The 13,156-nt window shown below is 38.5% G+C and overlaps 1 protein-coding gene across 1 annotated transcript in view; it reads left to right on the top strand.

Annotated features, from left to right (window-relative positions):
• Nucleotides 1-13,156, top strand: part of LIMCH1 (LIM and calponin homology domains 1) — a 342,837-nt gene that overhangs the window by 233,335 nt on the left and 96,346 nt on the right. Inside the window, exons 4-6 of the mRNA XM_033105725.1 lie at nt 2,624-2,730; nt 7,593-7,623; nt 9,638-9,748. Of these exons, the coding sequence (XP_032961616.1) occupies nt 2,624-2,730; nt 7,593-7,623; nt 9,638-9,748 (249 nt within the window). The remainder of the gene's footprint in view (nt 1-2,623; nt 2,731-7,592; nt 7,624-9,637; nt 9,749-13,156) is intronic.

Raw genomic sequence — 13,156 nt, 5'->3', positions numbered from 1 at the left:
TCTGGCTCTCCTCCAGCATCATTACGTTGCAGCAAAGAGCTGGAAGGAGACCTGCAGTCATTTAAATCTCCCAGCCCAAACTGTTCAGGCTGGCTGGCAACACGGTGTGTTTGTATTTGCAGTCTGTGTGTGGAATGTAGCATGGCACTCGAGCGCGCATCTGGGAATGCATATGGGAGGAGTACCTCTTTGTCTTTCTTGAGAATCTGAGGTGCCTCAGTGATGCACCTCTGTGGGACTACATGGTGGTCACAGGTCTGGTCCTTTTACTGTGCTCCCAAATGATTCCAAGAGAGTGAGTGCCAGGACCCATCCTTTGCTTTCCTCTGGGCAGGAAGCCCTCAGAGCTCACAGGTCAACCAGAAATATAGTTGCATGCCCTAGAAAAGACTCACCTGAACAATCTATAAATCTCTGGAGATGGGAAGGGAAAATAGAAAAACTCCAAGGAGAAATTTGATCATTTTAAAATGTGTAAAGTAATTGCAGGAGAGACTGGCCAGGGTATGGATGACTTCAGACCGTAACCACCCCATTGTCCTTCTACTTGTGACTGACACAGGTCTTGTAAATGATGGTACATCTTATCTGCTGAAAAAAATCCAGGGACACAAGACACAGGAAAGAACACATTCTGGGATGGGCCACCCTCCATGGGGGGAAAGTGAGATTGTAGTATCTCCTCTTTGGTCTCCCTGTCTCCTGTCTTGTTAATCTTAAGTTCTCCTTCACCCTGTCTACCTTCCCCTAGGCCTACCCCCAGCCATCTAGTGCTGCAGCAGGTCTGGGCACTCATTTCTCAGATTTCAGCCCCTCTGTGATCAGCGCCTGATTCCATAGCATCATCTTCCTTTGGTGCTGGCCTCAGATTTGAAGCTCGAATTCCTCATATACGCCATGTTGTTTTGCATTTCCATCCTTTGCCAGCTGTATGAGCCTGGGTAAGCTGCTTCGTGGTTCTGTGCCTCAGACTGCTCCTCTGTAAAGTGAAGATGATGGTAGTACCTACCTCCTAAGGCCGTTGCAGGGGTTACCTGAGTTCATAGATGCAGAGCTCTTGGAAGAATGCTTTGCATATATGAAGGGCTATATAAAGGTTAGTGATTTATTGCTATTGCTCTTGTTGTTTTGAGCCTGGGTGTATTAAGTTTTGTATTGCTGCATAAAAAATTACCATAAACTTAGCAACTTAAATCAATACCCATTTGTTATCTTAGTTTCTGTAGATCAGAAGTACAGATATGACATGACTGGATTCTTTGCTCAGGATCCCACAGGGCTGAAATCGAGGTGTTGGCAGGTGCTGAGGTCCTATCTGAGCTTTGTCCAAGCCTCTTCCAAGCTCGTGTGGTTGTTGAAAGAATGTACCTCCTTACAGCTATAGAACTCATGGCCACCAGGAACTCTGACTTCACCTTGTTTTAAAAGCTCCTCTGATTAGATCAGACCCAACGGATAATCTTCATTTTGATTCACTCAAAGTCAGCTGGTATCACAGTGATATCCCTTCATATTCATGGTTCCAGTGGCACGAAAAGGGAGAGGATCATAGAGCGTCTGTACACCAGAGGGTAGGATTCTTGGGGGTAGAATCCTGCCTACACACTGGATAATTGGCAAAAACTCTGCTTTCTGCTCACTTGGTTGACGCGCTTGGGTGAATACATGGTTCAGTAACCACCACCACCATTTCAGATTTTTGTAGCATCTTTCTTATAGTATTCAGATGGGTTCACATTGATCTGACTTCTGTAACCGACTTTTACCATTCCTCTCGGTAGTTTTCACTAACTGATGAGGCCAGTTAGCTTGTCAGAAGCTTTTTAGGAAGAGGGCAGTTAGGGACTTGTACCTGATGAACCTGCTGCCAATACCCTGCAGTTCCAAAAGGATGACCCACAATCCCTTCCAGAACCGCTTGTTATTTTTAATGACTCCCAACAAATGAAGGCCAGAACCCTCCTTAATTGCCAACTGTGCCTGCTACTCTGTCAGTTCAAAGTAAATTTGTGCCTGCTAGAGAAATTTTCCCTTTGAGGAGGGTCTTTTGCGTTACTTTCTTTTGCGTTTACTTGCCCCTCTTTTTTCCCTTCCCAATGAAGTCTAGAATGTTATCCCATTTAATTCAATTTATCGTCCACAAAGAGGTATTATCATTGACAAAGGAAGTATTTTGGAAGATCAATTAAAAACATCTTGTCGAGGATGGCACTCGGATATTAGTAAAACCTATTTTTTTAATATCAATTTTGAATCAGATTCGAGATAATAAGACATGGACAAAACTTTGAAACAACAGGGAATATCTGTTTTTTGAGTACTGTTCCCCCAAAAGATGCTAAGTTCTGCTTTTCAATGATATTTTACTTAGTTTTATAAAAATGTGTTAAGGTAAAGGGAAAAGCTGAATTTGCCGTGGCTATGGGTTTAGAAGTTTGAAGTGTCTGTTTACTCGGACATGTCCTAACAAAGTATGATTTTTTCAATCCAGCAAGCCAAGATTTAGACTGAATCTCGCTGCCTTAATGACTGACATCCCTCCAGTAATTTGGACTATTAAAGAAGAGGGGCTGGTTTATAAAGATAATATAATATAGACTTGGATTTCTTTTCTTCCTTCTAGGACAATATCATCTTATTCTTGAGAGGTTGTAAAGAGCTGGGCCTTAAAGAATCTCAACTTTTTGACCCTAGTGACCTGCAGGATACATCCAACAGAGCAACAGTCAAGTAAGTAATGCCCGATTTATGGTGAAGGGCAACCCATTTATGGTTTGATTTGCAGGTTAGGGATGACGGGGTAAGGTCTAAGAGAATTGGGCATGCCTAATAAAATGAAAATGTGGAGGTTCAAGATCAAGCTTTGAAAACAAGACACACTGGCCTTTCCTCTGTGTATAGCTTTCATTCTGATCAAACATAATTTTTTGAAATACAAAAATCACACGTATAATGTTTGAATGTTAAACAGAAAGAGAAAAATGTTACTAGGTGAAACTTAACGGAGGAAGAGGCAAGAAAGAAATATGCAAAGAATCTGTGTGTGAGAGACAAAAAGCTTTTATTAGTTCCATTTGGGCATTTGAATAGGCTCTGGAAGACTGCAAACTTGGTAAACAGATCTGAACTCTGTTTATTATGCAAAGAGAACAGTAAATTATGGAGAAATCTCTTCTTCATTAATATTTGTAACTGTTTTCACATATGTGTCAATGGTCAAGTTCTTTGAAGATGGATCATTGGCCATTTGGCTACTGTTGACTGTTTCTACTCGGTGAGCCATGTTTGGGGCCAAAGAATTCTTGGGAAAGAATGTCATAGAAAAAGAAAAGGCGGTGTGCTTTTCTGTAAAGAAATAGCTCAGGACCAGAGCGGTGAGATCAAAAGACCTATGAGATGGTAGGAATAACTTACCTGTAGTTTAGAAATCCTTTAAAGACTACAAATTTCATACAAAACATTTTCCACTTTAGTCAAACAATATTTGGCATGAATATACCTTAATGATAAGCTTAAGCACGTTGACGGGGTCTGTGGATTGGCTATACTCCTCCTTTTGATTACTTTGGGGTTGTTTTATCATAAAAGAATAGAAAAGGGAGAGATGCCAAAATTCAGAGCTGTTAATTTTATACCATTTGACGATATTGATTTTTTTTAAATTGTGGGGGAAAATAATTGGGAAAAAATGGAAACTACTGCATGAAATCAAGTTAGGAGTTTACATTGGATTTTATGATTTGTGACTGTGAATAGGGGAGAGTCAGCCATGATTGATTACATAAAATTGCTTCTCTGTTGTTAATGTGCCATTATTTAATGTTTGTCATGGAAAATGTTAGTTAATGGCAAAAAAAACAAACAGAATACAATTATGATATTTGAATATGGAAACTACCATAAACCTCATTTTAGTCATCACATGTTCCTTTTATTATTGTACTCAGCCTCTACAAATCATTGTTCAGTTTAGGAAACTGTTTCAGGTTCTGTCGCATCTCACAGTCATAGTTTCACCTGATGGCAAGCGACCAGAAACAATAGTAACTGTGCAACATCATAATAATTAGTCACATACACGTTACGTGGAGAGTGAGGGAAAATTCACTTTGACATACATATTGGCCGCTGTGTTAGAGCTCCTTTAAATCAATATGTTACTAAACCAGGAGAATTCTGAGATTGGTTTTAGAAATTCAGAACTCTTAGCATCTTTGTTTCTTATCTATAAAAATAACTGGGTTATCAGAAAGTCAGGGGACCAGCCCTCCATCTGCTACTCCCGCGTTCTGCAATCCTAGGCACGTTCCCTTGTTTCATCTATAAAACGGAATTGGACAGAATGTTCTCTCAGGTAAGATTCTAGCTCAAATGTGCTCAGTGCAGATCCGAGAAGATGGCTCAACCAACTTTTAAAGAAAGAGACTTTAATTCAAAAGCATGGAAAGCAACCTAAAGGAAACAAAGTCACTTAGAGCAGTGGCACCAAGACACGGTCACTTCTCAGTCACTGTTGCATCTTCCCCTTCTCCTGTCCTTTTCTCTGTCATTTCTTTTATCTTTCTCTCTGCTTCTTTTCCATCCCCTTCTCTTCCCTGTGCTCCATTCCCTTTTTTCTCTTGTCTTTCCATTTATCTCTCCTTTTGCATCTCTTGTCCTCATTTCTTTCCCTTTTTAGTTTTTCCTTCACTTGAACGTTATTATTTTCCTTAAGCAATACTTTTCCATCACCTTCGCTATGACTCTATCAGTTTTCAGTCATTCATTCAACAAATATTTATTGAGTAGCAGCTGTGTATCGGATACTTTCTAGTCATCAGAGAACAAGAATAAACAAGCTAACCGGTGCCTTCTGTCCACATGGAATTTACATCCAGTGTCAAGAAATGACAAATAAATAAGTAAATAAAAAAGACAATTGCAGGAAGTGGTAAGTGCTGAGAAGAAAAAATAGATGAGATGAACTAGTGACCATCGCAATGCATGCCCATGTTCCCCTGAAAATAAGACCTGGTCTTATATATTAATGTTTGCTCCAAAAGACGCATTAGGGCATATTTTCAGGGGATGTCTTATTTTTTCATGTACAACAATCTACATTTATTCAAATACAATCATGGCATCTTCTTCTGGAACATCGTCATAATGTACTAAATGCATCCGTCTGGCTGACGATCTTAACTGGGGCTTATTTTTGGGCTAGGTCTTATTTTGGGGGAAACATGGTATGTTAAATCATTATGTTGTACACCTTGAACTTCTACAATATTGTATGTCAATTATATCTCAATAAAACTGAAAAAAAAAAGAGTGATCAGTCCAGAGGTGGTCAAGAAAGTAGCCTCTCTGAAGAGCTGGTATTTCAGCTAAGGAATGAGGCATGAAGTGAAGCTAAAGGAAGCAAGAACCAGCCATGCAAAGATCTGTAAGGCATTGATGGGCGAGGAAGAGCATGGAGAAAGGCTAGGGAAGGGAAACCAACTTGATGTTTAAAAAGAAAAGTAGTCAGTGTGGTAGAAGGGTAATGAGCAAGGATGGGTGTGGTGGGCGAGACTGTCCCCAAGCATTGTAGGATGTTGAACCTGGAAAAATTATGAAGAAAAAAATTTTTATTTCACGGTATGAAGATTTAGAAGAACATAAATAATTTTATATCAAAATGATGGCATAAATTCATTTATAGTACATAGAAAATCATTTCTAGTTTTAGGGAGGAGTGGGGCACAGATGAGCTTTCTGTTTCAAACTGTTCTGTAAATGATGTTGGTTTAATTTGGTGCTGTACCAGCGACATTTGTAACATACATAGATTTTACAGCTTTGGTAGATTAGAGTAGAAGTGCTGTATTTCTCTGCTTTTTTCCACGGAAAGTTGAACAGAACACCAGCAAAGGTGGCGAACACCCCCATGACATCCATTAATAGCATAAGCAGTAAGGTATAGGGGTAGATCCCACAGAGGAAATTTCGATGCTTTTCTGAAATTGCTTTAAAAAAAATACTCTTTAGTTTAGCTTTCATTGTGGGTAATTTTTCTTACATTTTTCTGAGAGGTAACTTGAGTAAATTAAAAAGAAAAAAAAAAAGGAAAAACCTGCAAATGATTACTTCATGTGTAATTTAGTGAACTCTACCTGTAATGGATGCCAGACAACTTGGATGGGAAATTAAAGCAGAGTCCAGCAGGGCATGAAGCAAGTATCTTTTCCAGGGATTCAAAACAATTGGATGAAAGGAGGAAAGGCTTTGCACTGCTCCCAATATGTATCTGAAAAATTTGGAAGCATTTTCACCTAATTGATTGTTAAGTGGAAATCATTCAGCAAATACTTTCTGAGCTCCTAGTATGTGCCAAGCACAATTTTTTTAGAACTGGGTCACAATTTTAATCAATGAACTTTTATTCTCAGTGCAGAAAAGTTTTATGTTCCCTATTCTTAACTTGATTTTCATAAAAATTTCAAATGTTTTATAGATTTATTGTTTTCACTTGGGGTTTTTTTTGTGTTAAATTTTTATTGTTGTTGTTGTTAAATTTTTAAAAATTCTAGCAAATATCTAAGCAGATAATGACATATCATTTTTTTCTGTCAAATGGGGAAGTATAAAAGCATTCTCTTAATCAAATCCAAGTTGGACCAGTGCTTCTTTCAATCCAAGTCCCTGTTGATGGCTTTATCTCTTTAGTATATACTACAGTGTTTTCTAGTCCCGCAAATCTCATTTGACTTAAAATCGGGCACCTATTCATTCATATGTACTTTGGGTCAGAATATTCAGCAATGAAGTAGTTGAAGTCCAAATACTTGAAGGAGTTGTTGCCTTACGTATATAATAGCATTGCGTTCTCCTTTTCTACCCCCAACTGAAGTTACTGTGGAAAAAAGAAACAACGGTGTTTGTTTTTCCTAGTATTGATTTGTTGACATGTTAAAGAAACTTTGGGCTAATTTGGGGAAATTTTTCATATTTCACTGTATGCATATTTAGAAAGTACCACCAGTTTATTTGTTTATAGTTTAAGGATAAATATTTATGTATATTTAAGAATGCACATGTATATATTTGAACATAACGTGCATATTTTCTTGCTTATGGCTAATTCCCAACACTAATTTATATCCATAACAGAAAAGAACAAATATTTGGATAGTACTGCCTCATGTACATATGTTTTCAGGTCTATTTAATTAAAGTTTTAGACCTTTGTTAAAAGTACTTCTATAAAAAAATTTTAGAAGTGTAGTCACATTTCAGTTTGACAGTGGTCTATAATCAAGGCAGAATTTTAGTTTAACAGTTAAACTTTGAGAATACAGACATAAACAATCCTGGGTTTAAATGAAATTCTTTATTTTCCAGATGTTAGCGTTCATCTTTTCAAGGTGCACTATGTAACATTAAGCCCACCTTGTGTTTTCTAAATAATTTTATTTGGTACCTGTAATCACTAATCATAGGCCTTTCAAAAGAATATATTTTGACTTAATTATATTAGTTAACTTCAGGTACATCTTAGAGGTGTTCAAGGGAAGATCACAGTGAAGAAACTGCTGTTCTGATCATATTTTCTTTTCCTTTTCCTTAACTAGGAGCCTTGATTATAGTAGGAAGCTGAAAAATGTAAGTATTTTACCTTCACTTTCTAGACTTACTCCTTCTGACTTTGATGGTTCAAGTGTAAAATTTAGTTCATACGTTCAGTGCTTCTTGTATGCCTTGCTAGCAAGAGTCCTTCTTAGAAGACAAGTGCATGTGTCTCTGATAGAATAATTAATGACTATAACAGAAATAAAAATGGCAGATTTGGAGGAGTTCTCTTTAATTGGATAAGTGCTCAATCTAGAAATAAACAAATGAAAGCCTGTGCTCTGTTTGTGATTCAGTCTCTCAAACACAAAACAGTCTGTCTCAGGACTTACATTAGTTCCTTTCCGTTGATGGGCACAGATGGGATTATTATATTATGCAGTTGGGCAAGTTTTAGGGAAAGGTCAGCATAATATGAATAATATTGGCTGTCGTGGGCCTGTATTTTTTGTATTTTTTTTTCTACTAATCTTTTGAGTTTTTATTACTACTTCCCAAAATCAGCTTTTTGGAATTAGATCTTATTTTATTTTCAAAAGGTAAGTATATTATTGCTCTTTTATTTTAAGGTTAAATTGAGGAATGTAAGAAACAACCTTCTGCATGTAAGAAAGGAAAATTCGCTGTGACACTCACCCTTTATTTTTTTAATTTCTAGGGTGCTGTTATATTTGATTGACATGCTCATTCTTACCTTCTTTTTCTTCCACTTTAAAACTAGGACAGAATACCATTTTTCATCATACAATTTTAAATAAATCAGAAAACCTATAATCTAAAACACAACACATATTTTTCCCCATTCTCCTATTACACCTCTCCTATTACACCTCTCATATGCTTAGCCTACATAAGTTATTTTATGATTTTAATTAATGTCCCGACATTTGGAATTGTCTGTTCTCTGAAATTTATTTGTAAGCAATCAGTTAAAAAAAGAAAAAAAAAGCTTTCTGGAAGTTTTGAAGGACTCCTGAAGTATAAGTTTCCCACATAGGTTTTTAGAAAACGAAGTCACATCGTAGCATTGATGGCACATAACTGTATTTTGGACCTGTTACCATCTGAACCCATGTACACATATCACATTGTCCAAGGCATTTTCAGGCCTAGCAGGTGGAGGGAGGTGCAATAAGTACTTTCCACCCTGGTTGAAGCAGTAAGACCTAATGTAGAAATGAAATAATAGTTTTAGCTTTTCCATAGGCTTCAGATCTCAGTAATTCAATATTAAGGACTCATCGTCAGCCAACCCCTGCCGGGTTTTATGGGAATATCAGTGTAAAGAACGTTTGCTTTTGTGGACAGTTTCTTTGGAAAGACAGAACAAAACAACTTTAGGACTATAACTTCAGACCACTGAATATTCATAGACCTTCTTAAACATCCAAGGTAGTTTAAGAGGCAGTAACCTTGCCCAAGCTCAATATTTCCCATCTCAGATGAGTGGAAATCTACCTGTACCCCACGGATCATATTCTTCACTGCATTGTTTGCTTCTGACTTTCATTAGATATATTATGTTGATTTTGTGCTGGGAACCACTAATTAACCTTTATCACTCACTCCTCAGTTTTTTTGCCCTTGGTCTTAGCAGAAAGTCTGTGCCCGTGAGTAGAAACTGTAGAGCTTTAAAAGAACCTCTCTCAAAAGGAACTGACAACCTATTCATTGCTTATCTGGGTAAAGACTCCACAGTTTCTGAAAAATTGTGCTTCCTAATTTTGAATATTTGAGTATTTCATTATACAAAAATAATTTTAGACGATTTAGTTTCCCTTCTTGATATGTTATAGATGAACTCTTCATAAAACTGGAGTCTTATTTTGACTACAGAATCATGTTTGTGTTGACTGATACAGCATTGAGTTCTTATTAAAATGATTTTACATTTAATGGATACCTCATGGATGGTGGTTTTCATAAGTCAACGTTGTACATTCTCACCTTCCTGCTTTTCTGTTAGTGGAGCATTATCGATTCCTTAGTTTAAAAGTAATTCTTGAGGGAAAATTCTCCTGCTCTTGTGTGTGGTTTTGTTTCCCAGGTATTAGTTACCATTTACTGGCTGGGAAAAGCAGCGAATAGCTGTGCATCCTACAGTGGAACGACACTGAACTTGAAGGAGTTCGAAGGCTTGCTGGCTCAGATGAGAAAGGTAACTTGGCTTTTCTTCTTTATCCCATGAGGTTTAGACAAGGTGGGAAAGCAACACATTTGCTTGTTTTTTGATCATTGCAGTTCTGCATGGTGGAATTGCACAAGCTAAAGATGTCATACCCTCAAGGAAACGACCACTTGTCTTACCAGCGATGTCCTTACCATTGACATACTTGCCTTGTGCATCCCACGCTTACCTGAACTTTTACACCCTTTGGAAAATGGGAGATCTGAGCTCATCCAACTTTAATTGCAAAAGAGCAAATTCAATCTGTCAGTGTGTGGCTTGTATGCCAAAGAGCTTGGTGCTTGTTTCTTGGGGGAATAATGCCGGAATTGAACAATGCAGCATTATACAAAAATGAAGACTTGCTCTGCACTTTCATCCTAAAGGTCATTTTGCTTACTCGTCAGGGCTTTGGTGTGGGTGAGGTAACATCAGCCAAGTTGTTGCCTGGGCATCCACCCTGGATGGGCTCTGATAATTAGATGCATTCTCTTCTAAGATGTGCACGTCATGGCCATTGTATTGGAATGAGCTGGAAATTTGGAAAACATTTTTCACAATATGTAAAGCTTTATTTGTTTACTTGATTATGGGAAAGACTGAGCTAAGGTAGGAATTTGTCAAGGAAACAATGGCATGTTTTATGTGTCTATGCCTATGTGGTCCTTTTTAAGGTTCAACAGTATAGATTAACTCATTCAAAGTACTAGGATGTATATTACCTGGGAGGAGCCCCACCCAACCAGCCGTAGTGAATCGGTGAGTTCGTTTGTAACTAGTAGCCTCCGTGGGTTTTGGAGAAGGCCCATATTGTGGCACAAATCAGTCAAGGCCTTGCTCTTCCCTTTTTCTCTAACATGCAAACTAAATGGCACTAATGAGATCTCACTGAGAGACATTCCATGCTTTGCAATTTTTCTTTTAATACTGAAAGCAAGAATCTGGTCTAATTTTCTAATAGTTTATTCTTCTTTCCTTAACTCACAGCTAATAGCCCTCATAGTTCTTCTCATTTGCCTCATGCCAGTCTGGATCACATATTTATAAATGGACAAATCTTTCAAATTGGTCATAATACATATAAAGAAAGTTTTTAAAGCTGAAGTCTTTGAAAAATAAACACACCGACTCCGTTAAACACGGAGTCTTAATTCTTATTTGTCCTTTAGTTTTTCATCTAACTCTATTGTTGGAGAAAGTACAATACAAATCCAGTACAGATCCACTCTGGATTTGTGAAATCTAAACTTTTTTCATATTAAGTTTGGACTTGAATAATGATAGATGGGTCATCTTTTTTAAACTACATATTTAAAAGCTCTGCCTCACAGTTCCCCTGTTGGAGTCTCTTGGAATCTGATTTATTCTTGTTATTGACATTTCTTACCACTAGTCCAGCTCCTCTGTAATCTGAGGAGCTATTGGTTTCTTCATCTCTCTTAGCTTCCCTTTCTATTGAGACAGTTGGTTGCTTCAACTGCCTTGAAATGGCCTGTTGTTGTGAACAGCTGTTGCCTTTTTAAATAAATATGAATAACATTACAGGACATGGGAGAATAGTTAGTATCACTGGACAAAACATAACTAAAATGGCCAGCTGTAGCAGTCCCATATTCCTATATAAGGTAGAGAACAATCGACCTGAACTTCACAGGTCTATCTAATACATGGAAATATTAGTTTATTTAGAATACATATTATTTCAGTTTATCAGTTAGGATTGGGTTCACCTGGGAAGTGCAGAAAACTCCAGCAGTGGCTTCAATAAGATAGAGGTTTGTTTTGAAGTCACATAAGTGAGGTGTGGACATGAGCAGTTCAGGGCTGGTATGGGCTGGTGATGATCAGGGACTCAGTCTCCTTCCATCTTTTGGCTACACCATACTCCACCCGTGGCTTCTCACCTGCTGGTCCAAGATGGCTGTGCAAGTGTTAGCCATCACGTCCGCAGTTGAGTCAAAAAAAAAAGAGGCACGAGGGCAAGAGGGGCCTCCGCGCTCCCTTTAAACGCACTTCTGGGAAGTCACGCACCACATCTCTGCTCACATCGTATTGACCTCATAAACCTGGTCACACACCCATACGTAGCTGCAAGGAGAGACTTGGGAAAAGTAGATTTTATTTCAGCTACAAATTGTGGGTATTTTCACTGGAAAAGAAATGGAGAACAGATATTGAGGGACCAGAGTCATCTCTTCTGTACAGGCTGAAATAAATTTGAAATTAAAATTTTCCCTTTCACAAAAGAGACTACCCAGACATTTTTTAATATTCATTTTTCTAGTAGGAGAACTGTGCATAAAAATTAGTAACCGTGGTGCAACTTGTTACATTCAGTAATACAAGTAGCACCTGGAGAGCCCTTAGCATAAGCGTCTGGCACACAGTAGGTATTCATACTAGGTTGCTATTGCTATGTCCAAAAAGAGATCTCTGAAAGCATAGTGACAATGGCCTTTCACTGAGTCTGGGTATGTCAGAGGAGGTCTTCCAAAGGAGGGAACACTTAAACTGAACAAAGGGGAATTACTATGAGTATATTGATATTAAAGGGAGAAGAACCATAAGGACGAGGGTGGACCTAGAGATTTCAGACTGGAATTAGAAAGTCAGTAGTCAGCTGCCTCTCTAAGTCTTTCCCTCATCTCTTCCTATCTCTCCCAGAACTCATTCTCTCCTCCAATAGGCAAACATTCCCTCACATCAGGGATGGCCAACAGCATCCCCAGGATTGCAAAGGCAAGGGAATTTGTCCCCCTGGCCCCAGTTGTAAAATTCCCAAGGGTGGACTCCAGCCCAGTGTGGGTCCTATTCCTGCACAAGCCACTGTGACCAGGGGCAAGGGGTACCATGACTGGCCTAAGCTACTACTGTTTCAAGAGGTGAGGGATGTTTACCGAAACAAGGGGGTAAATGGCGGGGGGAGCGGGATGGGGGCGGGCAAGCACAAATCTCTGCCCAAAATAGCAACTGCTATCAACTTCTCTTCCTCTAACCTGCTTTATTTTTCAGTGATACTTACCACCCAACTTTGTATTCATTCATTTTGCTATTTATTTTTTGTCTTCCCTTCTAGAATATAAGGCCCATGAGGACAGAGTATTTATTGTTTTTGCAGAATGTTGTGTCCCCAGCACTAGGACAGTGCTTGGCACATGGAAGATGCTCAGTGAATGGCTTCCCCACCCAGAGTGTGGTGGGTGGACATGGGTCATCAGGTTGGAAAAGTAGAACCCAAAAACCCTCCAGAATAGGATTTAGCCACTTTATAAATAAATCACAAAGGAAACAGGAAATGTTGATTGGTAAAACAGAGGCATCTGGAGTTTCTCAGATACCATAAGTCATCCACCAACCCTAGCTGGTTTTCATTATCTCTGACAAAAGAGAATGTGAAGA

This window comes from Rhinolophus ferrumequinum, chromosome 5 (genome assembly GCF_004115265.2).
Source record: "Rhinolophus ferrumequinum isolate MPI-CBG mRhiFer1 chromosome 5, mRhiFer1_v1.p, whole genome shotgun sequence".
Taxonomy (NCBI): domain Eukaryota; kingdom Metazoa; phylum Chordata; class Mammalia; order Chiroptera; family Rhinolophidae; genus Rhinolophus; species Rhinolophus ferrumequinum.
The sequence above is the reverse complement of the archived record's forward strand: the minus strand, read 5'-3'. Positions and strand labels throughout refer to the sequence as shown.